This window comes from Monodelphis domestica, chromosome 3 (genome assembly GCF_027887165.1).
Source record: "Monodelphis domestica isolate mMonDom1 chromosome 3, mMonDom1.pri, whole genome shotgun sequence".
Classification (NCBI taxonomy): domain Eukaryota; kingdom Metazoa; phylum Chordata; class Mammalia; order Didelphimorphia; family Didelphidae; genus Monodelphis; species Monodelphis domestica.
This window is the reverse complement of record NC_077229.1, coordinates 432,753,067-432,779,918: the sequence shown is the minus strand read 5'-3', so window position 1 is coordinate 432,779,918 and position 26,852 is coordinate 432,753,067. Positions and strand designations below refer to the sequence as shown.

At 34.1% G+C, this 26,852-nt stretch overlaps 1 protein-coding gene across 5 annotated transcripts in view; it reads right to left on the bottom strand.

The window, feature by feature from the left end:
- Nucleotides 1-26,852, bottom strand: part of WDR7 (WD repeat domain 7) — a 579,662-nt gene that overhangs the window by 406,115 nt on the left and 146,695 nt on the right. For all 5 annotated transcript variants that reach the window (XM_007487542.3, XM_001366509.4, XM_001366558.4 and 2 more), the window contains 2 exons: nt 6,810-7,579; nt 5,351-5,439 (listed from right to left, as the gene is read on the bottom strand). In XM_007487542.3, coding sequence (XP_007487604.1) covers nt 5,351-5,439; nt 6,810-7,579 — 859 coding nt within the window. The remainder of the gene's footprint in view (nt 1-5,350; nt 5,440-6,809; nt 7,580-26,852) is intronic.

The following is a 26,852-nucleotide window of genomic DNA, read 5'->3' as shown; positions in this document are numbered from 1 at the left end:
CAGAAAACTGAAATTCAGAATTTCCTAGTATCAACATGCATTACCTACACCAAGAAGACACTGACAAAGCTATGTGTAAATATGGCTGAACAAAGGCAACAGTGAGAATCAGTGAGATTGAAGGTTTTTTTATGGTAATTTTAGAAGACTTTCATCAAAAACAACATAAAATTATTGAAAAAGAAAACTTGGACGATGATGGTTGATGAATGATAAGTTCATAATGATACACTACCAAAAACTGAATCTAAAATCACCATGAAGACTTTCATTGTGAATTATGCCAATACAGGAGATAATGTTAAGTAAAATATAAAATTAGTAACAGCTTTTAAATGTAGCATGAGATAATTAAACAAAGTATTATAAATACAATTCTAAGAACTTTTTAGAAAATGACTATTGAAGATTGATAGTGGCATAATAGATCAATAAATCATGGCCAATAGAACAGATTTTTGCATATTGATAAAGCTAATAATGCGATGGAAATTATTTATATAGCTATTCAAATTAACAGCAATAGTTTTTAAAGTTTCATAAAAAATAACTTGCAGAAAAAGAGAGCTTTATAACTTAAAAGTTCATTTTAAAAAACTAATTATCTCATCAAGTGAGGTGATTTTACATGTCCTGGTCATTGAGCATTGTAGAACTGGAATTCAACACCATTTTTGTACAGATTCTGGCACTTCTGGACATTTGTCCTCTCACCAGGATATTTTCTCCTAATAGATCATTGTGATATCTGTGGACAATATGATCAAATCCATTATGTTCAGCATGTTATGCCAGAACAATGATATGATAGTAAAAACCATTAAATTTTATTGTTAGAAAGTTAAACAAAACAAGTCCTAATTCTGTCATTGAAATAGTTTCAGTCAGTAGAAGAGTCATCTGTTTATTTAGTCCAAGTAACCTATGTCCTCAACAGGAAATAAATCATAGTTTTAAAGATATTTGGTCAAGAAATTACTAAAACTATTATGAAAATAAAATCTATATCATTAAGCATTTTTAAATGGTGGTTCAAATGGCAAAGGCTCATGGCAGACAAAATAGAGAGAACATCTAAAGGACAGATGTCCACCAAGGGATACATGGAATCAAAGAGTTTCAAGCAGACTACATGGAGACATGTAAGACATCTTAGGTAGTGCCACCATAGAGGTGATTGATTACTGAGAATATTTTTTTAAAGACGCAGGGGATAGTTTAAAAATCATTTCTGAGTCATTCCTTTGACTTCATCAGAACTGGATTAAGGACAACATAGATTAGAAAGATATAAAAAATCTTGGCTACGTTTCCTTGAGATCTAGGAGCATCAAAGTCAACAGATTCATTAGAGTGAAAAAGAAAGCTGTAACCTAAAAACTAACTTGAATAATACCCAACTTGAGCCCTTGCTGTCACTAAACATTGACAAATATATAGAAAGGGGCAATGGGTAGCTAAGAGTTTCTAGTGATTTTATACCATGAATTAAGCAAGAAAGTAGTGTCCCACTTATCATCAGAGTAGTTGAAGTCAATCCTGATTTTGAAAAATGGTGTAGAAACTTTTCGCTAAAAATTTTATAGTTTGTATTGTGCAATGATAATATCCTTGTGGTTAAAGAAGCATTTATATACAAAAATACTAAATCTTAAAATACAGTCTAAAGCCAAGCCTATTATCAACCATGAGGCTTCATCATTAATATTGCTTAGTCCCAAATTCAGAAGTAATGCTGTATTGAATATTTGATTATTATTAAATATAATCTATTAAATATTTTCAACAAGATAGAATAATTTTTTAGTTAAATGGCAAATATGGTATGTAAAGTGTCAACAAAAGCTCCCTCTACATTTTGCTGGTCTAGACACATAGAAGCATAGAAATTAATAAACATAAAATGACATAAACCTAGATGTTTCCTTGCAGGACAAATACACTCAGGACTAGAGATCTACTTCACTTAGTTATTGTAAGAATCATACAAGTGAATGTATATGAAAAACTTTGAAAAAATGAGAAGCAGTTAAAAATATAAAGGAATCACCATTATAACAATATGAAATTGGTTACCTTCTATTTTCTCATTCAACAACCCTGCACCCTTTGTAAGCGAGGTGGAATTCCAGGTCAAACAACTAGCTGGTAAAGTCTAATTCATTGATTCTCATTGAATTTAAATCAACTTCCTCAAATTCTGAACATTTGTTTTACTTCTGAAAAACTCTTTACAATATATAAATCCTATAGTTAGCAACTTTTTGCAAAAAAGTTTCCTGGATTTGTTTATAGTGCAGGGAACACTTCTCAATCTCTTATCTCAAAATTGTGTTTTAAGGATTAAAATTTAAGGATTAGCTCAGAACATCCAGACATTTTTCTCTATAGACTTTAAGACAGCTTCCACAACTAACTCTACACCAATATATGTGCATTTCTAATGAACATTGATTCTACACTAATACTGGAATAACTGTAGAAATATGAGTCTATGTACACAGCACTAAGGTGAACATGAGGAAAAGGAAATCATAAATGACAATGAAAACAGAGATGAGCTGGGCAGAGTAGAAAGATGAAATTTAAATGGTCTAACTGATCACGTAGAATCAGAGAACACTTCAACTACTCCATAATGTCATCCAGAAATGTCTTAATGTCTGACCCTATGTCAACTGAGACTGTGGATGTCTGTGGCCTTTACTGCTGGAGACAAGGATCTGAGAGACCACTGTGTGTTTTATTGCTCAATGCTATCCAAATGGAAATTGTTGACCTTATTGCCTAAAATAAGTGCTCTAAAGAGTCTCAATTCTCAATGCCCTTCTCAGTGCACTCAACACTCAATGCTCTGCCAAGTAGAAGCTACATTAATTCCTCAGCATTCAGCCACTTGCACCAACAGAGAATGGAATGACTTGACCAGGTCAGCCAACTCAACACAGGTAGATTAGTGGCATGATTGATAAAAAATAAACATGTCACAAATTGATATTGAAGTACTCTCTAAAAATCTGCTACCAATGCAAAGATGAAAAATAAGTGAACAGAAAAAAATATACTTTAAAAATATTTTAAATACTTTTTAGCAGCATTCTGTGATGAGACATGAGCTAATTAAATGAAAATTGTTATGTCCTACTATTCTTTTATGTATATGTTTTAAAAGATATTTTAATAAGGTTTTCAAGTGAAATGGGAACATTGCTTGATTTGTAAAATAATACTCTACAAGAGTTTTTGTCCAGTGATTAAATGTAATTCAAGTTTAAACTCAGAAAATATATCTTTACTAAATACTCTGTTTTTTTTTTAAAAAACAGGTTTTTAAGTATTTGGGTATCTTTTTTATTTAAAACAAGAAATAAATCATAGAGCTTGATCACAATCAAAGCTTATGTATAAAGTGAACTACTCTAACAAAATATGAAATAGAATTGATAATATTACTTTTGAGAGAAATTTCCTAAGGAAAACTTAAACAAAACTGTCTGAAACAATGTATGAAGAAAATTCTGTCCACTAGCAATATATATATATATATATATATATATATATACATATATATATATTATTTCTCATGGAACATAAAGAAAATAAATAGGTGTGATAACTTCAGGCTAGATTTTTTAAATTTGGTAGTTATCTCTTCAACAAGTAAAAAGAAACTGAAAGATAATAAAGACAAATGGTTAATTAAAATTTGCAGTTAAAGGACAAAAATTTAATGAGCTCTACTAAAAGCCCATTCCACCTATCATTTTATTACTTCGCTTTTTCTCTTTTCAGATTATAGAATAAAAAAAATCTGAATGAAACATTTCTAGGGGGGGGAAAAAGCTGCATCTAATACAAACACTTCAAAAGCCTATGATTTCATCACAGTAGGAAGCTGTTTCACTCACAGAAATTTCCTAGATGTGTGACCCATAGAATGTGGGACCATAGAATTCAGAAGGTTAAGGTTTAAAAAATTTTATTTTCCTGAAACAAAAGTTTTTTTAATTAACTAAAGAAAATAAAAACCACAAATAAAATTCTCATTTATCTTGACTAAGGCAAAAATATAAGGACATGGAATCAAAATATGCAAATTAACTAAAAGTAAATTAGAATTAAAGAAATTAAAATTAAAAGGAAACATGGTGACCAATTAGGTCTACACCCTACTTGTTACACAAGCCCAAAGAGATTATGACTTATCCTAGGTCTTTGAGCTTAGAACTTAAACCCAGATCTTCTGATCCAAGTTTACTGATTTTGCGACTGCATTACGACTACTATTTCATTTGGAAAGATAATGTTGATGTTCTAAGAATTCAGAGTTTATTTAGAACATAATATAACTTCAAATATAAAAATTATGAAATCACCACTTGATTTCATAGTAATAATTCTCTCCACTAAAGAGTTGAGCAATAAAACGCCCAACTATCTACCACCCCCTGCTCCAAAATGTAGATAGACAACAATACCTCTTAGATCAATACAAACAACAATTCTAAGTAAAACTGTTCCCTCTCCTTTCTGCCTCACCTCTCTGTCTCTCTCCAGTAGCTCATTTTTCAGGCTTAGTTATGTTCTTAGAGACCAAGAACTCCTTCACAGGAAAAAAAAAAAAGAAAGCACACCTAGCATGGTCTTTCTTCTTAGGTCTAGGTCTACAAAATCTCTCCCTTCTTTGAAGAAACAACCCCTTCATCACCTTCTCCTGGAGATTTTTTCTAATTCATCCAGTTGCGACCTGCCTTCTACTGTAAGAAAAATCTCTATCTATTCTGTCTTCATCTCATATATGTCAATTTATATATATACTATCTCATTGATTAGAATGTAAACCCCTGAAGGGAAGGAACTATGTTTGCTTCTTTGTAACCTCAGAGCTTAGCAGAAGACAGGCACAATGAAAGTACTTAATAAATCCTTGATGATTGATTAAATCAAAATACAGATAATCTGTTTGACAATGACAAAAGATTACTATACAGAATGTAACTGTAGATTTTTTAAACATTTTTTTAAGTCCAAATAAAAAAATAAATACAACCTATAGGTTTCAGGTATAATGCCAATTTGACCCATGCAGTTAGAAAATTAAGGGGTTTTTACTGTGTGCATATCAAGACACATCATAAAATAAAATGTCCAAATGAGTTGGCTATTTATCAATTACTATGTTCATCATATTTTAACTGTTATCTTTAATTACTCAAATTTTCATCTAGAATATAAAAACAGTTCACTCTTTTAACAATCAAGCTAAATTTTGTCATTATATATTATCTATACCTCTTCAATTTTTAAAGATGAAATGGCAAATCAATTACATAAGAAAATTGAACTTTACCTTGTTTAATCTGTCCTTGCACAACATTACTGGAAGTTGGAGGAGAACCCTTCACTTTAGAAAAGACTGGGGTGCTTGGCCTAGGTGGCCTTTAAAAAAACATACATATATAGTTAAACTTATTGTTAGTAAACAAGTTCCATTTTAAATATTTGTGGCATTTTAAGAACAAATATGTTGTTTCAAACTTACTGTAACAAATATTTAAATATAATAAGCCTTCCCCCCAAATAGACCAAATGCTGACAAAATACAAATTTGGCATATAAAACATCCTCTTTGTAAACCTAAAACCTAATTAAGATAACTCAAAACATTGTAACTTATAATAATGCCCATAATAGAAAAGAAAGAAACCTTTAAGAGTTCTTAAAGCCCTAACATCCTAACACTCAAGAGCATGGCTACATAAAAATATTATTAAACTTTCAGTGTCAGTTAAAAGAGAGAGGGAGTAGAATAAACAAACAAATGAATAAATTTTAAAAAGAGGAGAAAGAGGGGGAGAGAAAAAAAGAGAGTGTGTGTGGCAGGGAGGGAGGAAGAGAGAAGAGAAGGAAGGAAGGAAGGAGGGAGAAGAGGGAGAGAGAGGGGAAAAGGAAAGAGGAGACACATTATGGTATAGTAGCCAAAGAGTTGGCTTTGGAGTGTGAATGGCATAGGTTCAAGGCCTACCTGTCTCCTATAGAAAGGCTATATGACTGGATAAATCACTCAACCTCTCTGGGCTTAAGATAACTCTATAAGGCTAAAGGTTTCCAGCCCAGATTAGTGTAAATTTCCTTAATCTAGAGTTACCTATAACTGATGAAATTACAGGGAAAAGTTCAGTCTTTATAGTACTAAAACAGAAATTTTAGATTGGCTTGCAAATGACAAAAGTGAAAAAGCAGGATTTGAGAAGTTGGGGTTTTTTCATAACTGTATCAAATAAAGCTATGATTTAGTCTAAATATTCTGCTGCATTAAAAAACAACCTTTTTTCCTCAAAAGAGCTTTAGTATCTCCAAATAAATTCCATATTATTACACTAAGCTTTACTACACTTAAAAAAAATCTAAAGTAAAATCATTGTATAGAAAAAGATACACAATATGAGTAATTATGCTAACTACATTTAGCATCCTGAACTGAATTTTAATGGAAACATTTTAGCTGGTAGGAATTCCATGGAATGAAATGTCATTATCAATAAAATCTATAGCTAAAATCGACTCTCTTCCATATCAAAAAGGTTGTTGATAATTATTTTAGTTGCATAACTGTATTATATTTGTTTTTACATCTTGAGAAAAACAATATTACATCAAAACCATGGTAAAAGAATTCCTTTATGTACATGTCTGCAGAACAGAGAAAACAGGAACTGATAATCAAAGACAAAGCAACGTAGACCTTTAAAAAAGAGCACAAAGTAAATTGCAACAAATGAAATTAAATCAATTAATCATTGTCACACCTGACAGGGCCCTTCTTCATATGATCACCAATAAAAGTTGCATTGGTCATACTCATTAAGGTATTTGCCAAAGATATAATAGACAGAAGGTGCTGAGTCGTGACAGCCCGGGATACTCCATAGGTTCCTTTTCCCACTCCCTCAGTGGCTGAGAGTTTTCCTTCCCCTTCTGGTTTTCCATAGGATGGCTTACTTATAGGCTGGTTATGACCAGGAAGCATCAATGACATGTGGCCTCCTCTTGACAAAAGACCAAAGGATACTGTACAGTGGGGTTTAAGCATTCCAAGGCGGTCAAGACAAACTTCATCTAGAACTTCATTCAGACCCCAGGCATGAAGACAGGACATAAACAATTTTGCAGTATCCATTGTTAGATTATACTCTAATAAAGTCAATGGCTTAGATTTGCTAGATCGGTACTCTGGGTCACTGTCTTCTCTCCGCTGCCTCAGTATCTCCTCATCCTCATCTTCATCATCAAGGAGATGCTCCTTTATGTTTTCTTTGATTGTTTCTTTGACTTGTTGGAAGAGAACGGATGCTCTTTTGCCAGTCAAGAAAGAGCCCCCTTTGTCAGCACTGCCAGATGCTTTATGCAAACTCTCTGGGGAAATAAGGGCAGTATTCGGCCTAGAGGCTTCTTCAGTCAGGAGCTGAATAATCAAAGCTTCCACATCAAAGAAGAGCACATGTATGTCCGGGTCTGTTAGGTTAGTCTTTATTGCTTGAACCATCAGAGAATTGTGAGAATACTTAGGTAAATTTCCCTGCAATAAATATTTTTAAAAGACAGTTAAAAAATTTAAGCATCTTTTCATGTCACTAATATATCAAACAAATAGTAAAAATAAGTTTGAAAACACATTAAACTAGCTTATTTAGAAAATTGTAAATATACACCAACTTCCCCAAAATTTGGTTATTGAGATTTAATAGATACAAACTGAGGAAATATAGAAATTGCTGTGATCAAACCTAAGCTGAAACAAAAAAATTCTCAATTCCTATGAAGAAAGGTGACCAAGAATCAAATATTTCAGAAAGCTCTTTATTGTGAATTGAATGAAAAAAGAAGCTAAAGCATTACACACACACACACACACACACACACACACACACACACACACACACACGCAACACAGTGTTACCTCAAAATTCCTCACAGTATTCACATAACTACGTGGAATAATTTATTTCTACCCTATAGTAGCAAAAATAGAGAAACTGTAATATAACTGTGTTTAAACTACAAATCAGTCATGAAAGTAACAAAAATTTTCTGATTTCATTCTTCTTAGTAAGCAAAATCAGTTTTGAAAGAAATAAATAATTTCTGGAATCTTAAGTTATCAATAGACAAAACACAAGATTAATCTTTATTAATAATTATTTTCAGAAGCCAAGATTATTCTTACCTAGATTTTACTCATTGTGAATAGGCACATACACTCATGCATACATGTATGCACACACTGAGTTGTTCAGGCATATGTACCACCATTCGGCAGTGCTATTAACAAAACATGAGGCATTCAAATAATTGTTGCTTTAAGCATACACACATGATGTAGACATACACACAACAGCATTTATACATTACAACTGAAAATGTACATTGTTGAATTTCAACATTAACAAGTTGACCTTAAGCCAGGCATTGTGGCACATGGCTATAATCCCTGCTACTGGAGAGGCTAAGAATGGTGGATGGCTTGAATTCAAGTTCAGAACTACAGTAAGGCTAAAGCCAATCAGGCATCTATATAAAATCTGACTTCAAAATGTACTGAGCCCTTGTGGGGTTTGGGGGGAAGGAAGGATTGAAGAACAGGCCAACAGACTGCCTAAAGAGGGACAAACCAGCCCATATTGGAAATGGTTCAGATCAAAATATCTATGCTGAGCAGTAGTGGGATCAATTCCCTAAGTGAGCTTAATTTCCAGCCTAGACAGGATAATGAAATGTAGTCAGTCAGTTGGTCATAAATGAACAAATAAGTGGATAAGCAAATAAATTAATGAATTAAGATAAACAAGACAAGCTGATCATAACATTAGATGGGCTAGAACAGTTATTGTCAACATCAATTCAAAAAGAAGAATATATTTGCAAGTTGCAATGGGTATTTTTTTTTCTAAAATTCTTTTCAGGATAAAATGAAAAGGAATATTTAGATAGCGATTGAGTATTTATTTATAATATAGAACCAAGAAACTCTCCGAAAAATTACTGACAATGAAAGAATGACTTTTAAAGTTGGAGGTTTAGGAGTTTAATTGTTGAAGGTGGACAGCTTCAGAATTATTTGTTCTAGTTCCCCTCCTGTGGTTCACTACTCTTAGCTGTCCCAAGTTTGCCAATGAATCTCTTAAGATGTCAACCTCTAATCATTAGGAGGCATCCAACAGAGTAATCCATGTGCCAAGACCCTGAAAGGTTTTCTGGCATCTGGATACTCTTCTGTGCACATGATCAAATAAGACTATTTATATTGCTAGGGAATACTGATTTTAGAACTGTGATACAACTATATCAAGCAATCAGACACAAATGGAGTGGGAAGAATCAAAGTTGAGGATAAAAAGACACACACACACACACACACACACACACACACACACACACACACACACACACACACAAAAGGGAATGAATAGTAGAATCCATTAGGAAAGGAATCATACCCAGAGCCCCACTCAGTTTAAATATGGGCTCTATACAAGACAGTTGTAGTTCCACTACTATTAAGATGAAAACCTCCATTTGTGGAAAATATGCAATCAACAATTCTAAGGCAAAATCTTTAGGAAATAGCATACAAAAAAAAAAACAGCTACAAAATAAGTCATAATAAAATTAAGGGAAATTTGGTTTATTACACATTCCCAACCCTGTCCTGACTCCCAACCCTACATTAGTTTAAGAAGTCAAAAATTGATCAGGACTTTTCTCACCTTTAATGAATGGCAAAACAAAACATACTTATACTGAAGGAATTAACTCATTGAAGAATTACATTTTAATGAAGGCAAGAGCCAAGATTGATCTAGGACAGTGATGATGAACCTTTTAAAGACTGAGTGCCATATGAAATAGTGGATTGCAATAGTGGGATACACTGAGACCAGTCTGCTTTTCATGCACTAATTCTCTCACTTTCCACTTCCCTCTAAGTCCTCCACGAGGAGGACGATTCTGTTGCTTGAGACTCCTTACAAACCCTTTCTGCTTCTGACTAATACCCAAAAAAGCCCTCTCTAGTATTCCTAACACTATAAATCCTCCCTTTGTTGGTTTATCAGGATGTGACAGGTTTAAAGATGAAAAGGACGAACTCTAGATGTTGGAGTTCAACCCAGCCGGGCCAGGTCTGTGGTTTGACCCTCAGCCCTCACACCAACAACTGCTTCTGAACCACAATGTTCTTTGACAGAGTTGAGAGTCTGTAGGGTCTTCTTCTGGTGAGGAAAGGTACTCCCAAAGAAATCAAAAGGTTTCCTTTCTCTCACTCACAGACTGGTAGAAACAGGATCAGCAGAGATAAGCTCCTTCCTCTCTGCTCCGAGACAAGAAAAAAATTTCTCCTTCCACATTTTAGAATGTCCTGTCTTAAGAGTTTTTTTAGCATGTTGTGATGGTAGCCTCTTCAAACAAACTTTTACTACACTTACGATTCATTTATATTTCTGTAATTTCTACCATAACACATGCCCCATCCATCCAGACTACATGCCGTGTCCTGCCCCTCCCCTGGCCCTGGCTCTCTGCCTTAGCCCAGAGAAGGGAATAAGAACTTTGATTGGGCTACTGGGCAGAGGAGCTGGGTGGTACAATGGAAAGGAGGAAGGGAGCAGCTCCACCTGATTCCCCCCTACCCCCACCTTTCTAATAACTAACTCTAGCAGGTGACACATGCCCACAGAGAGCTCTCTGCATGCCATCTTTGGCAAGTGTGCTATACATTTGCTATCATGGTTATAGGAGGATCATAGATTTGGAACAGACCTTTAGAGGAAATCTAATTGAACACTTTCATTTTACAGATGAGGAAACTTCAGTACAGAATAGTTAAGAGATTTGATTGCCAAAAGTCACAAAGGTATTAAGTGATAAAGTCAAGACTGGAATACAAGTCTTCTGATTCCAAAGTCAGTGCTTATTTTTCTATGCCCCAATACCCTGAAAAACATTTTATGTTACAAATGTTTTCCTTAGAGTTCCAATGCCATGAAAGTTTATTTATGATGTAAGCAATTCAAAAGTAATCAATTAATTTATGACAAGAAAAGAAAAAGACATGTTCATAGTGTGGCCCCACATAAAGACCAGAAAGAACCTTTTTTTTATATTAGGGTGGCTGCTAATCTTTTCTAAATAACATTTTATATTCTTTTCTCAGGATATTTCCCCCTCCTAAAAAGTATAATACTGAATGTATTCACCTTCTAAAATTTAAGTGTAGTAAAATTAAATTTTAATCATTTTTAAAATCCTTGGATAATAAAGCCAGAATTAGGGATAATAGGTATGAGAAAATGTCATTCCATGAAATATAAGTTAATTCCAAAGAGGCATTTTATATAACAAGTATAATTCCACATGTCAATAAGTGAAAGAGAATCAGAACTACCTTGGTCTGTTTTGAAGAATGGTGCCCAGAGAAAAATCCTGTATGATAAATGCACTAATCCAAGGCAACATCTAAAATCAAGAAATTTAATTGTGCATATTGTCTTCATTTTGAGGAAAGAGAGTTTTAGCTGATTTATAATAGAGATCTAAACAGTTATTTTGATGGACCATGTGTGTATACATACACATATATATACATATGTACTATATGCCCGTGTATAACTTTGAGTAGGTATATATGTTTACATATTACAAATATATATATATATTCATTCAACAATTCCATCATCCCTATATGTCAAATAACCTAAACTCTGAACTAGACTTTAAAATAAAAAACAAACTATCCAACAACTAAAAATAAGACAGGTTTATGGAGATGATGGATAGGCATATATACATACATATTTCTTTTTATTTGTTTCCACAGTTAGATTGTCACCTCTATTTGTTCTCTAACATTTTAGAACTTCAAGAGATCTTAGATATTACCTAGTTCAACTTTCCAACCAAAGAAGGAATATCAGTATTAGATCTAGTTTTCTTTAAGCATATCTAGTGACAGAAAGCTCTTATCATACAAAACTTAACACCTTATTCCAGATTTAGTTATCTCTATTTACTGGCCTCAGACATTTCCTAGTATGTGACCCTGGGCAAGTCACTTAACCCCCTCCCCATGCCCCCTACTGCCTAGTCTTTACCATTCTTCTGCCTTGGAACCAATACACAGTACTGATTCTAAGATGGAAGGTTAGGGAGTTGTTGTTTTTTTAATTATACCTTATAGTTTGAAACAAAATTTGATTTCCTATAATTTCTACAGATTAATTTTATTTGACCCTTTTTGCCTACATAGGATTATTTCAACCTAGAAGGCTTAGAACAAAATATGGCTGTGATAGTCTACACACTCATTACTGCACTTCAAAGAGGTAGCATAGTAGAGAGGGAAGAACATCAAATACAGAATTAAAAGGCCAGAGATGCTGCTGCTGCTGCTGCTGCTGATGATGATGATAAAGCATTTATATGGCACTTTCCTTGTGCAAAATGTAATTCTAAACCCTTTACAAATACTATCTTATTTGATCCTCATAGCAACCCTGGGAGGTAGGTAGAGTATTATCCCCATTTTATAATTAAGGCAACTGAGGCAGAGGTTAAGTGACAGTCTAAGGTAAAATAACTAGTGTCTCAGTTAGGATTTGAACTCAGGTCTTTTCTAACCCCAGGCCCAGTACCCTATCCCACTATACCACCACAGCTCTAGCATCTGGGTAACCTTGGACAAATCATTAGTCATTCAAATGCCCAGGCCTCAGTTTGCTCATCTGAAAAATCAAGACAACAAAATTCATGTTACTTATGTATAACAATATAATGGATAAGGCTGCTGGATTCAGAGCCAGAATACTGGGTTCAGATCCTACCTCTAACTTTAACTAGCTATGTGACCACAGACAAACCTCATAATCTCTGAGCCTTAATTTTTTTTTTTTTGGTAAAATTATGGTAGTAATATCATGGTATTGTTTAAAATAACATATGCAAAATACTTTTAAATCTTAAAGCACTGTATGCATTAGGTGTTATTATTACCTAACACAAAGATTTTATATAGCATTTTGTAAACCCCAAAATGCTATTTAAGGCAAGCTCTACATTCTATACATTTTATCTCACTGTTTTACTAGTTGTTCTTGATACACAATATTCTGTCCTCTGCCTTCGAGCCTTTGCACAGACTGTACCTCATACATAGAAGTATGCTTGCTTGCTCAAGTTCTCTCTCCACCCCTAACCACCACCACTTCAGGGCCTACCTTTTGGAATCACTAGTTTCTTTAAATGTTTGAATCGGGTTATCTCCTACCTGAATACTTTCCTGACCTCCACTCAAGTTATTACTATTTACCCCAAAATTATTTATATTGTATTTATATTTTATATTTCCTCAGCTATGTACTCCCTTCATATTTACTCATCAGCCTTCCTCTCTCCCTCCAAAATCACGGATACTAGCAAACATAAAAGGTGCTAGAAAATAGGGATTATTGATTTTATTTCTATTTTCACATCTAACATCATGTTGGTGAACCTATGGCATGCATGCCAGAGGGGGCTGTTCCCTTCCCGCTCTCCATGAACACCTGAAGATATTTCTCACACCAACTGCCCCTCTGCCCAGCAGCCAATGGAAGCACTTCCTCCCTCCCCTGCCTGGCATAAGGCAAGGGGGCTCACATGCAATGTGAGGGTTGTAGTTTGGGCACTCTGTCTCTATAAGGTTTGCAATCACTGGAGCTTTAACATAATGCCCTGCAGAGATAGATGGATAGATTAGATAGAAAGATGGATGGATAAATAGATGAGAGAGAGAGAGAGAGAGAGAGAGAGAGAGAGAGAGAGAGAGAGAGAGAGAGAGAGAGAGAGAGAGAGAGAGAGAGAGAGAGAGAGAGAGAGAGAACAGGTGCTTAATAAATTGAATTGAAACTATTATTTTTACTGCCCTGGTTAGGTAAAGTTGGTGACTCCTTTCTAGGAAGAAATGTAATACATTATAATAGAAAAGGGCATATACTCTAGTCTACAAGAAATTAGAAAAACCTAAGTGACTGTCCTTCTAATAACAAATTACATGACTTTGGACAGGTCACTTCACTTTCTAGGTCTCCCATCACTTCTATTTTCCTCATTAATGGTAATGGGCTATATCCTAGGTTAACTTCTCCTATTGAAGGATTGGGGGAAGGAAGGAGAGAACCTTTTTTCCCCCAATGAAACCAAAATGGACATGATAACTAACAATTTTTTTTTTAATTTTTAAAGTCTCTTTATGTCCAAAGAAAGGATTTGAATTTTCTTTGGAACAAAAGGATTATTCCATGGGGTTCTACACAATGGAATTCTATCTACATAAGGAAAGACTGGTAAGTGAATGAATGTTAAAATATCCTTCCCAATACTCCAAAGTATATTACCAATAACAAAAGTCATATATAATCTGAAGTGATAGTTTAGAGATGTAATGGTCACCAGTTCACATTCCTAACATAATAGAATGACAACAATACGACTATCTGACATTGGTAAATGAGGGAAGTGAAAGATGTGCTAGACTGTGGGAACAGGCATTTGTATTTAGCTGTAGTACATACAGCATTTTTCAGAATCTTATAAATTCAGGTAAGCCATTTTGTATCTCCAAAAACTGCTCAGATCTATCTATCTAATACAGACATTGTATATCTAAAAAAAAAAAAGGTTTTGTGTATCAGAAAGTAAGGACTGAGGATAAACGAAGACAAAGTGAAATAGTCCTTGGAGACAACATGTACATTGATACATGCATGCATAATATACATAATATATACAAAATGGACACAAGGTAATATTGGTAAGGAGAATACCTCCAGTTGGGGGGTTGGATGGGATAAGAAGTATGAAGGCACTCACAAAAAGCTTCTTGTAAAAGGTGACACATAAGCTGATTTTTGAAAGAAACCAATGATTCCTAAAGGTTTCAGTAAGGAAGCACTGCACTGCAGATCAGAGTCAGCCAATAAGAAGGCAGAGAGACGGGCCATTGAGTTTCATGTGTGAAATAAACCAATGTGATTGGATACAAAGTACAGTGAGAGAAGTGATGCTTCAAAAAACTATGGGGCAAAAAGAGGCCAAGTTGTGAGAAAGGCCAGGGACAAACTTTCAATATTCTCTAAATACTATCTAGACTAATAAGCGAGAGTAAATACAAAAAATCCATTGCTTAAAACTACAGAAATACAAATATGAATATGTACACAAACACACACACTGAATGCCCTCTAAAAAAGGTTTCTAGAATAGGTGTAACAATTTTTAGCATTAACAATGAAAGCAGACATCTCCTTATAACTATATATTTTCTATGTGGAAAAATATCAACTTAAGTATTTGAGGTGCTAATTAGGCATTCTGCTATCAAATGAAACAAAAATAGAGAATTATTTAGATGTTTGCTATCTTAGAGAATTGTCCTATATGTTGAAGGCAGTAAGTGAAAATTATACTTCAACTAAAATGTGAAAAGATTATAATCCGAAAAATATTATTCTCAATCAAGTATCAACCTCTTTATCCATATCTGGAAACATCAGCATAGTGCAGAATGTAACAAAACATAATGATACAAAAAGTACTATAAAAGCATAGCCTATAGTAGGACAAAATGTTGATTAGCTAAAAATGCAGTTGAGTTCATTTTTTTAAATGGTTCATTATTACCTGAATATAGAGATTTTGAGGCACCTATCCTCTGCCTATCCTCACAAAAAAAAAAAAAGCTAACAAAACTCATTTCCCCAAGAGCACAGTTATTAAGTCTGTCACTTCCCATTTCTTCCACCTCACCAAACATCAGTGTTATAATGGTGTTTGACTGTAGTTTAAATTTACTTAATGGATAGAAAATAAGATTGTTATAAAGGTGGCAATTTTGCTGTTTTACTATATACTCCAACAATGCTGCTTAAAACTTTTAAGTGTAAATCAGTTTTTGGCATCACAGCTTTTATAGCTAGAACTTACAAGTTTTACAAAATACTGGCTTGTATTTTCTTCTTGTTCAAGCAATGGGAAAAATGATTATCAACTAAAATATTAATTTCTTCAGAAATCAAAATTAAAATATGGAGAATTTCTTTCAACTAACATTATAACATCAACAAAACACTATGCTATCAATACACATTTGAAAAAGGCTTTGTTTTTCTTGCTTTCTCAATCAGCTGAAAATGGAAAGAGAATCTGGAACTGAAAATAAATTAAAACTGAATTTAAAAAAAAAGAAAATGTCTATGCTAAAGCATCAACAGATTCAATAGAGGAAACAAGAACAACTTTTGAATCAACTAATGAAACTATGACGACACTAAGAAATCAAGTAAGAGTCATGAAAACATATAATAAAGCCATATATGCATAGCAATAAATATTATGATAGATATTTAAAACAAGAAAGAACACATAGTATACTATTTTAATTGACAATATTACTTTGTAAAGCCATTTACTAATGTATATAAACAATATACACTGAGGATTGTTTTTCATCTTTTAAGTAGAAATCATAGAATTGATTTTGCCATACTTTTTTAATATAAGAAAAAATATTTTAGCTAACAGCATATGCAAAATACTTGTCAAAAAGATCCTACTTTGTTGAAAAACAGACTAGAAAGGCAACATTAAATTTGAAAAGTATAGTCATTAAAATAAGTTGGCTTTTTACCACTCTTCTGCCTTGGAACCAATACACAGTATTGATTCTACAATGGAAGGTTTTGAAGAAAAAATAAATAAATAAGTTGACTTTTTCATGAACTATTATAAAGATATTATTAAATTATAATTGTACATCTAAAAGAAATACACATTCTTTCACAAACCTAAGGGATTTTCATAATATTCTATTTCAATATTAATGGCTCTAAGTTGAAAACAAACAGGACTATTAAGAAAATATACAATATAAGGATGGATATTTGGTGCCCTCTGCTGTTCTACTACTGCTATTGAGTCACTAAGAATATATTTTTAAGTTAATTGAATTCCTTTTTCTAAATGATCTTGAATTGGAAATGGATATAATATTTTGATTCTCAAAGCAAAAGAGAGGTATGGTTTAGGTAGAATGCTATCAAGTAGGTATTATCTATATAAATCATTGGAGTGGTCATTTCATTTTCTCTTTGGTTTTCATTAACTTTCATAAAAAAGTCATTTCATGGCTTGTAGGTCCCCTTGAAAGTCACATAGACTTAGGTTCAAATCCTGCCTCTGACACATGCTGCCTCTGAGACTATCAGAATGTCACTTAATCCCTCAAGGCCCAGAAAATTCTCTAAGATAAGTTTTGGAGGAAATAGAATTCATCAACCCTACATCAGTATAAGTTCACATATCAGGAGTTTCCCAAATTAATGAAATCATAGATGCAGACTGTTCTCCTATAAAAGGTAAGTATTAAATCAGTTGATGAATTAAAGAGTGGTTTAAAGGTAATGCCTTATAAAGGCATTTTTACTTTTGTTTTATGTCTTACAATATGAGAAACCTATTCCTTAGTTAAATATTCAGTAGCTTACGTGTAAAGTTCTTTCAATTCTGTTTATAATTCAGTTCTTTCATCTTTCAATTCATTTGAAGCACTCATAGTGGAAAAAATTTTTTTACTAAAGTTGTACCAAAGTGTATGAATAGAATGCACTCCTCCCTCCAGCTCGTCCTACTTCTCTGCATGGCTGAATTTCACATGAATGCTTCAAACAGAGGTCACAGGTGAAGAGCCCTAGGAACATGACCTGGAACTGAAGGTTACGGGTCTGGGTCTAGAGAAAGGATAAAGCTGTGATACAAGACATGCCTAGGGGCTCTTGCTTCCCTTGAGCAGTGGTGGAGGATCATGGCTGAGATAGCCATGAGGAGAACCATGTGGTCAGTTAGGTTACATTAGGCTTAAATCTATATAACTGTCTTCTCTATTTCAAGTAATTATTAATAAACTCTATGGAAAATAAAAACTAGGAGTTATCAATTTAAATCTAACAAAATTAATATGAAAACATCAATATATTACAAGAATGTATTAAGATCTTGTTACAATGCTGGCACTAAATTTGAACTAATTCAACTCCATTCAATAAGTAAGAGAAAATCATTGTGTTAAGCTAGAGAAGTTCCTTCCCTCAAGAAACTTACATTCTTCAAATGGGATCATAACACATACTCACAAATAATACAAGATAATTGGAGGATGGAAAAGGAATTGATTAAGAGCATCAGGAAAGACCTGATGTAAAAGAAAAACTGACCTATATCTTGAATGAAACTAAGACTCTAAAAAGTAATAAGCATGAAATGTGGTCCAAGCAAAGGAGACATAATGAATTTTAGATTTATTCCACCTTGCTTAATCTCTAGAATTATAGCAACCAGGAATGTACACACCCCCACTTAAGGATTAAGTGTGGGGGTAGAAGGTCTATGACCCTCGTGTGCTAGCAAGTGACAAATCAGAAACAACTGACTGACCCCCTGGGCCATCCAAAGCCAAGTTTAAGCCACCATTGGTACATGTGAGACACAGGAAGTAATTTAAAGAACTGCCTTTATATTTTGCATCACTTCCTATGAAAGGGACTTGGCCATGGAAAACAAGCTCAAGCATGAGAACTCATACTGCTTCCCTTAGATGATCACGTGGTGAGTGAGAAGGCTAAGTCTCCTTTCCTTGGTTTTTCTAGAGGTACCAGTCTCTGGAGAGCCCCATCTCTTGGGACTCCCTTTCCTTGGCTTTTCTGGAAGCACCAGCCTCTGGTGAGGCCCATCTCTTGGAGGAGACCTCAGAACTCTTGCCTGGTTCAGACCAAGCCAGGGCAGCTCTCCTTCCATTTTCCCTCTCTCTCTTTTCTTAATTTCTTCCTTCTGTTGTAAATAAACCACCATAAAATTACATTATGACTTGAGTATTTCATTGGGATTTAGAATTTAAATCCCTGGTGACCAACTAAAAATATATTCAGTTCAACCCTAAAATTTACCCCTTACAACACCCTATATAAAGGCAGAGTAGGACAATGAAATGCCAATTTCAGGAAAGACTTATGTGAAATAGAATAACTATGAAGAAAAAGAATGTGATAAAAAATCTGAAACAGTAGGCTTAAGCTACACTGTAGTGAACATTAAATAAATGCCAAGCTGAGGAGTTTGTATTGTATCTGAGAGGCAAATAGAAAATGATAAAGATTTTTAAGCAAGGAATAGCACGATCAGACCTGTACCTAAGCAAGATTATTTTATCAACTGTGTGGACAATGATTCAGAGAAGGGGTAGACTGATTTTTGAGGCTCATGAAATAGGATACTGAAGGGCTAAAATAGGGTGATGGTCATATAAGTAAAAAGAAGGCGACTGAGGTCAGAAATTTATGAAGGTGGAACTGGTAAGAATGGGCAACTGATTAGATAAGGGAAATGTAGACAGTACAGTCAGAAGGATCCTGAGACTGTGAACCTGAGTAAATGGAAGGATGTATGGGGCTCCATAAAAATAAATTTATTTATAACTGACAATGTATAGGGAACTGGGGTAGATTGTTACATGTGTTTGAACATGCTGAATATTAAACAGTTATGAGACAGTGAGGGAAAAATGATTAGCAGGGTTCGATTCCATTTTGACCTAACATTTTTTTCCTCCTGTAGCATATGCTATTTTTGTCCTTTTTGTTGCAATGGATTGCTACTAATAATTGGTCTACTGATGAAGACATTGGTATTTGATTAAGATCAGTTTTTTTCATTTCCTTATAATTTCTACTTCAACTATAACTTACATAACTACCTTCAATACATATAGGAATACTTTTATGTCATTATCTATTGTAAAATTGGAATTCAAAGAAGAAACTGTGGGGATATAAATAAGATTGGGGCTGGGCACAATTAACTTGGCACAATGGAAAGAACACTGGGGATTTGGGTTTAGAGACCTTGGATTCAAATTTCAGCCTTTCTACTTATTGGCTCTGAGTGCCCTTAAACAGGATAACTTGACCTTCTAGGCCTCAATTTTATCATCTGTGAAATAACTAGAAGACTTCAGAGATTTCTTCCAACTTGAAATCAATGATCTTTTGAACTTCTGTGTTTGCCAATACACAAGTACCTTAGCCATACCTTAGTCATTAGGTTCCTCAAACTATTTCAAAATGATATTTTTAAAATGATGTGAATTCAAAGGAAGAATTATAAAATTTCTAGATAACAGGCAGTCTTTAATCTTAACAAGTGGTGTACCTCTAGCTATGTTAGAATTCCCTACCAGTTCTCTAAAGAAGCAGAAGTAGAAACAAGGCAATTATGTGACAGAAAAAGACAAGAAAAAATTCCATGCTAACAAACGGCTAGGAATTAGAAAGATCATAAATCTAGAAGTGAAAGTAATCATGGAGGCCATCTAGTTTAAAACCCCTAAGTTTATAGATGAAGAAGGCTAGATTCAGGGAGGTTCACTGAGTTACCTCCAGTCACACAGATAATAAGCATCAGAAATCGGGTATAAACGCCGGTCTTCTCCTTCTAGGACCACCCTAAGTTCTATTGTACTAGGCCCCATTCCTGGTGACTTCTCCTCTCACCCCACAAATCCCAACCCCAGGTTTCATAGCCACTGTTCTTTACTTTTTCACGTACAATTTTTTCCCTTGGATTTTTTTTACTAAAGGTATTAAATAATCACTGTGTTCTCAAGACCCTCTCCAAATTGAGCAAGAATGGAGTAAGAAATATCTTAACATATGTTTCATCCCTTTAAGAGTGGTTGTCTAGGGGAGCAGCTGGGTGGTTCAGTGGATTGTGTCAGGACTAGAGACGGGAGGTCCTAGTTTCAAATCTGGTCTCAGACACTTCTCAGCTGTGTGACCCTGGGCAAGTCGCTTAACCCCCATGGCCTAGCCCTTACCACTCTTCTGCCTTGGAGCCAATACACAGTATTGACTCTAATACGGAAGGTAAGGGTTAAAAAAAATAAAAATAAGAGTGGTTGTCTAATCCACATTGTCAAATATCCATCTCCTCTTTCACTCTCCCTCTATCTACTCCCAATCAAAACTCTTACAAAGAGTTATGTTGAGGAAATGGGCAGAGTGGTCAATATACAAGACAGGCTCAATCTTAACATAGAATGTTTATGCATGTAAGAAGAGCTTATCTTTCTATTAGTCCATCTGTCTTTCTTTGCAGCATATTCTCCTTTACACTATTATTGCTAAAACAAAGTACATACTCATCATTCCCCAACTGTCTTGACCTTTCCTTCCTCTATTCCTCACTTTGTTTATGCCTTCTCCTATGCCATCAGTATCTTTTCCTGTATTTCAAGAACTAGTTCCAAGTTATTTCCCCCTTTATGAAGGATGCCTTCTCTGAGCTCTCTCATTCCCCAAGATGGAAGTTCTTTGTGAACTAACAGAAAACAATTTGAGGAGAGGAGTGAGATTGGAATCCTCATTAGAGGACATTGGTAAGTGAATGGAAAGGAAAGGAATTCAGCACTTTCTATAGAAGTTCAGGAATGAAGGAGGAAAAAACCAAGATGCTATCTTCAAAAAACAGTAATATCAAAGGAAAACTAATGTTTAGGTCAACAAAGCTGTTTACAGGGAGAGGGAATGAAAAAGAAGGAAAAGGAAAAAAACAGGGAAACACTTGATTATAAATTTCTTGTTTTTAGATATAGCTATAAAAACTTCTCAAACAGAAGTCAGGGGAAGAGAAAGGGAATATCCCTCATAAGCATAGCTGAATTGTTTACATTTAAAAGATACAGAACCATAAATACTTAAAATGTCAAATCCTACCAAACTCACCACTTGAAAAAAAAATGTACTAAGATTTGGTAAAGCCTTAAAGAGGAAATTAGGGTTTTTCTATTTATTTCTATCTCATATCTTAAAATGAACATCATAAAAATCATTATTACCTAAATATTTTTAACTTCTGAACTTGGACAACAAGCAGTTTTAGAAGGTAAAAAAAAGATATCCTTTCCATTCTATATGATAATTCTTTGGGTTTTTTAGTAGATTCGACATGATAAATTGTCCTTTAAAAAAAGGAAACTCAATGTTTGGTCACATATATTAACAGAATAATTCAAACAATTGAGAAATCATTTTAAATTCCCACATAAGAATGTGAAATATTATACGCAAAGCCTGGTGAAATCTGGTGGCTGAAAAGGTCACAGCCTTTAATCCAGCTAAACACCTATTCTCTCAGCAGACTGCCAGTTAATTTATTTTAGTCAGATAAGGAAATTTCTCTTTGATTATCTCTCATACACATTCTGAAGCATTTAAAATATTTCCCAGGAATGGAGTATGTCTGATAATGAATTTCCAGGGAAAAATTCAGCTTTTCAAATTAACATTATAATGGAACAAAATAATCATTTTCTAGAGTTTACTACAATATAGCTGAAGTTTAAAGGTCCTTAATTTTAAAAATCAAGAATATATCCCTTTTTATAGAATAGTTTGGGATCATAAACCTGACAAGTAAGTTTATTACATAATAAAGATAGAGAAAAATGTGTCAAAAACTTAAAAAGAAGAAAAATATATTTTTATATGAATTCATCAAAATGCTAATTATCTTCTCTAAGATATACAGCTCTCCTTAGTAGGGCTCAAGGAATGCTGCTTGGCTAATATTAATCTGTACAGTTAAATAAATTGATATAGAAATAAATGCATATAAAGAACTATACTTCAATACAAAGAACTATACTTCAGAGCAGAATGCAATGATTACTTCTAAAAAGAAGAATCATATTAGGTATCATGGAGGAAGTCAAATTTGAAATGGGCCTTGAAGGATGGATAGGAATTTGATACACATAGATGAAGAGGAAGATCATTCCATGAAAAGGAAACATTATAAAAGTACAAAGTAAAATATAACATAGAACTTAGTATGGGAAAGACCAAAAATCATATGGTCTAACTTCCTTATTTTACATATGAAAACCAATACAAAAGAGGATAAAGTCATAAGGTAGTATCAAAGTAAAAAAGTCAAAGCTAGGTCTTCTAATTCTAAAAACAGCTCTCTTTCCATTTTGTTCAGGAGATGAATTATAGCAATAGAAATGACATGTGGCAAAGGAATGGAAAAAGTCAAAGATAATGCTGAAGTTTCACACCTGAGAGGATGCTGGTGTTAATAATGAAAACATGGAATTAAGAAAAAGGAGTAGACTTCAAGAAGATAACTTCTGTTCAGAATATCTTGATATTTAAATGATGATGAAATATCCACATGGAAATATCCAGCTAAGGATGTTCCAAAAAAGCCAGGGCAAGAGATAAATATTTGGAATCATTCACAGGAATAACTGCTGAAACCAAAGCAAGAGTATTTAGAGAGAAGAGAGGGGGGGAAAAGCAGACAAAAAACAAGGTAAATGAAGGAATGGTCAAAAAAGTAGAATGAGAGCCAAAAGAAAGCAAAGTATAAATTTAGTAGAAAGGCTGAAAAATAAATAAGATTGAGAAAAATACTGCATCTGAATCTCTCTATATGCCTAAAACATCATGAATGATGTTTATAACAAAGACTAAATAATAAAGAAAATGATCAATTAATATTCCATAAAGTCTAACAATTCAGGGAAATATATAATTCATTTCAGAAAAATCATTCCTTGAAGGTTCCAAGGTTTGCCTAACAATAGATGACATAAAGTCATGGAACTAAAGAAATATCTAGAAAGGTAAACAGTTCCCAATCCTTTTCTCAAACCAGGAGCCTTTTTACATAGTCAAAAACAATGATGGTGAATCTTTTAGAGGGGAAGGTGATGTGAGAAATGTCCTTAGTCGCACGTGCAGAGGGGAAGGGGAGGAGCCCAGATTCACATCACTCTGGCTTCCTAATTAACAAAAAAAAAAAAAAGAACTTACTTAGCATTTTGGTGAGTAAGAAAACTACAATAAATTATTTCTGATAGTAATAGCTTCAAGATTTCTCAATGCTCTTCCACTGTTTTCAGGTAGCAAAGTTGACAAAAACTATCTTCATATGACAAAGGTACAACTTCTTTTTCAACTTTAGCCCTCTTCATTTACTATCTTAAAAATGGATATTCCAAGTGCATTGTCAAATACTGGAAATCAAAAGGAAAAAAAAAGCAAAAATCTCACAACCCATGCTCTGTTCTAATAGAGGAATATAACATATAAACAACTATGTATACTCAGAGGAAATAGAAGGCAATCTGAGAGAGGGTACTGTTGGGAGCTTGGCAAGGAAAAGAAAGGTAAGAAGACTGGGAAAGGACTGCTACCTATGGTAGAATTTGAGCTGATTTTTGAAGTAATAAAAAGAAACCAAGAAGGAGAGGTAGAGGGTAGAGCATTCATGATGTGGAGTACAGACAAACAAAAATGTTGAAATGGAAGAGGGACTCTTATGTTTGAGAAACTGCTGGATGTAGACTGCATGGAAGTAAAATATGAAAAGACTGAAGGGGAGAAAAGGACCATGTTATGGAGAGATTTGAATGTCAAACAAGAGGATGTATATTTTATCTTAAAGACAACAGGGACCTATTGGAGTTCCCTGAAAAGGAGAATGGCATAGTCAAATATACCCTTTAGAAAAAGCAGTTTTATAGTTGAGTTGATGATAGATTGAAGGGAGAAGAGTTTTGAGAGAGGGAGAACAGTTAGAAAGCAAATACAGTAGTCTAGCCCAGTGATGGCAAACCTTTTAAAGAACATATCATGCCCTGCCCACCGCCCCACAGCATGCTGTGCCCCTCCCCCCCCCCACAAGGGAGGGAGAAATGAAGGGGAGTGGACTAGGCACTCTGTTCAGGGAGGGAGTAAGGGCTTCCACTGGGGTACTGGGCAGAGTGGCAGTGAACAGGGGGAAGGGAGCAGCTCCAAAGAGTCCCTAACTCTGTTGGGGATGGCAAATATGACCATAGACAGGTTTCTGCATGCCATCTTTGGCACACATACCACAGGTTTGTTATCACAGGTTCTAGGTAATGTTTTTGTTTTTTTTTAAGTAGTAATAAGAAAAAAAGTCTGGAAATGTAGGTTGAAACCAGATTACAAAGGATTTTAAATGCCAAATATTTAAGTTTGCATTTATTTCTTGAAGTCGAAAGGGAGCTAAGAATTTTTGAGCAGAGAAATGGCATGATGAGGGGGATGAGGGACTAAATTAATGTACTATAAACATATAACAGCAAAGGCTGTTTTTCTATCCCTAGCAAAAAGCACAATAAATTTCACAAAGTATGTGCTTTTAGTGTTTGTGATACTGAAGTGATTTGGGAATTGGTTCTAAAAAATTTAAATCTACATTTAAAGAGAGTAATGATATATTATGTGCATACTATATTCATATATACTCCTTATAGTCTGGAGTACAGTACTTAACAATTATTCTCACCAAAGGCCAAATTAGAAGCCAGTTTATCTAAAAAGTTTCAGTATGTTATCCACAAAGCCACACCTTCTATCTTCTTATTGTCCCTTTCCTCTAAAAACTACCCCTTTCTCTGGAAAATTAGAATTCTCAATTAAAATAATTTGAAGTGCTTCTGCTGGTTTAATTTTGCAAAGAGAAGGCAGACAGGATGTTCTGAGTAGGTGGTACTTGACACCAAAATTGCTTTTTCCACACTAATCATACAGAGTACAAACCTACTGACCTTTTAGAATATAGTCCCTTCATTTTCTCAGTCTCTTCCCTAATGAGGCAATAAAGTGAGATATATACAGCAATAATGATTTTCCAATTTTGTCATTGCTTTTTCTTTCTTGATCTGAGTAAAAAGAAATGATTCTCCTATCATAACAATTTTCTCACCTTCTTCCTCATCCCCATGCTTTCCAAACTCCAGACAATGGTCTTAAATAACTTCAGCATCTGACTTAAAAATGTATTTTTCATCAACACTAACATCATCATCAGTGTCTTAAAAATCCTAATTAATTATCGGTCTAATATAATGATACTGATAAATAAGGTACTCTGCTAAAAATAGATCTTACCCCAAAGGAGCTTGAATTCTAAGGAATAATACAGAAACATGAATGAATAAATAAATAAATAATTTGAAGACAAAAGCACTAAAAATTAAGATTGAAAAAAAGGTTCTCCTAGGAGGTGGTACCTGACTTGAGACATAAAGGAGGGTAAGGATAATAAGAGGCCATATGCAAAAGTAAAGAAAGAGTATTTAGGATGATAAATTTGGAAGGTGACCTTGATAACAAAATAAAAGATGTAAAAATAAGTAATGAGAGAGTAGCAAGGTAGCTCAATGGATACTGAGGCAACCATGGAGATGGGAGGAACTGGATTGAAATCTGGCCTCAAACAACTACTACTGTGTGACACAGTATTGGTTCCAAGCCAGAAGGTAAGAGTTTTAAAAAAATAAAAAAAAGTAGTAATGAGAGAGAAGTCTGGAATTGATTTAAGTCAGTTTGTAAAGAGTTTTAAATGTCAAACATATAAGTTTGCATTTTATTCTTAGAGTCAATAGGGAGATAAGGATATTTTGAGCAAAGAAATAATATGGTCAGGTTTCTGTTTTAAGAAGATAAATTTGGAACCTGGGTGATAAATTAAGGAGGAGAACCTGAAAAAAAATCAGACCAAGCAGGAGCCAAATGCCATAATACAAGCAATTCTGGGAAGTTATTGAAATAGGATGGTGGAACTTCCAGGTAAACATGGCGGCAGTCTAGATGCAGGACTCTTCCTCTCCTCAGCACCTAACAATATAGACTACCTTAAAAGACCAAAAAACCCAAATTCATATGAACGAAGGG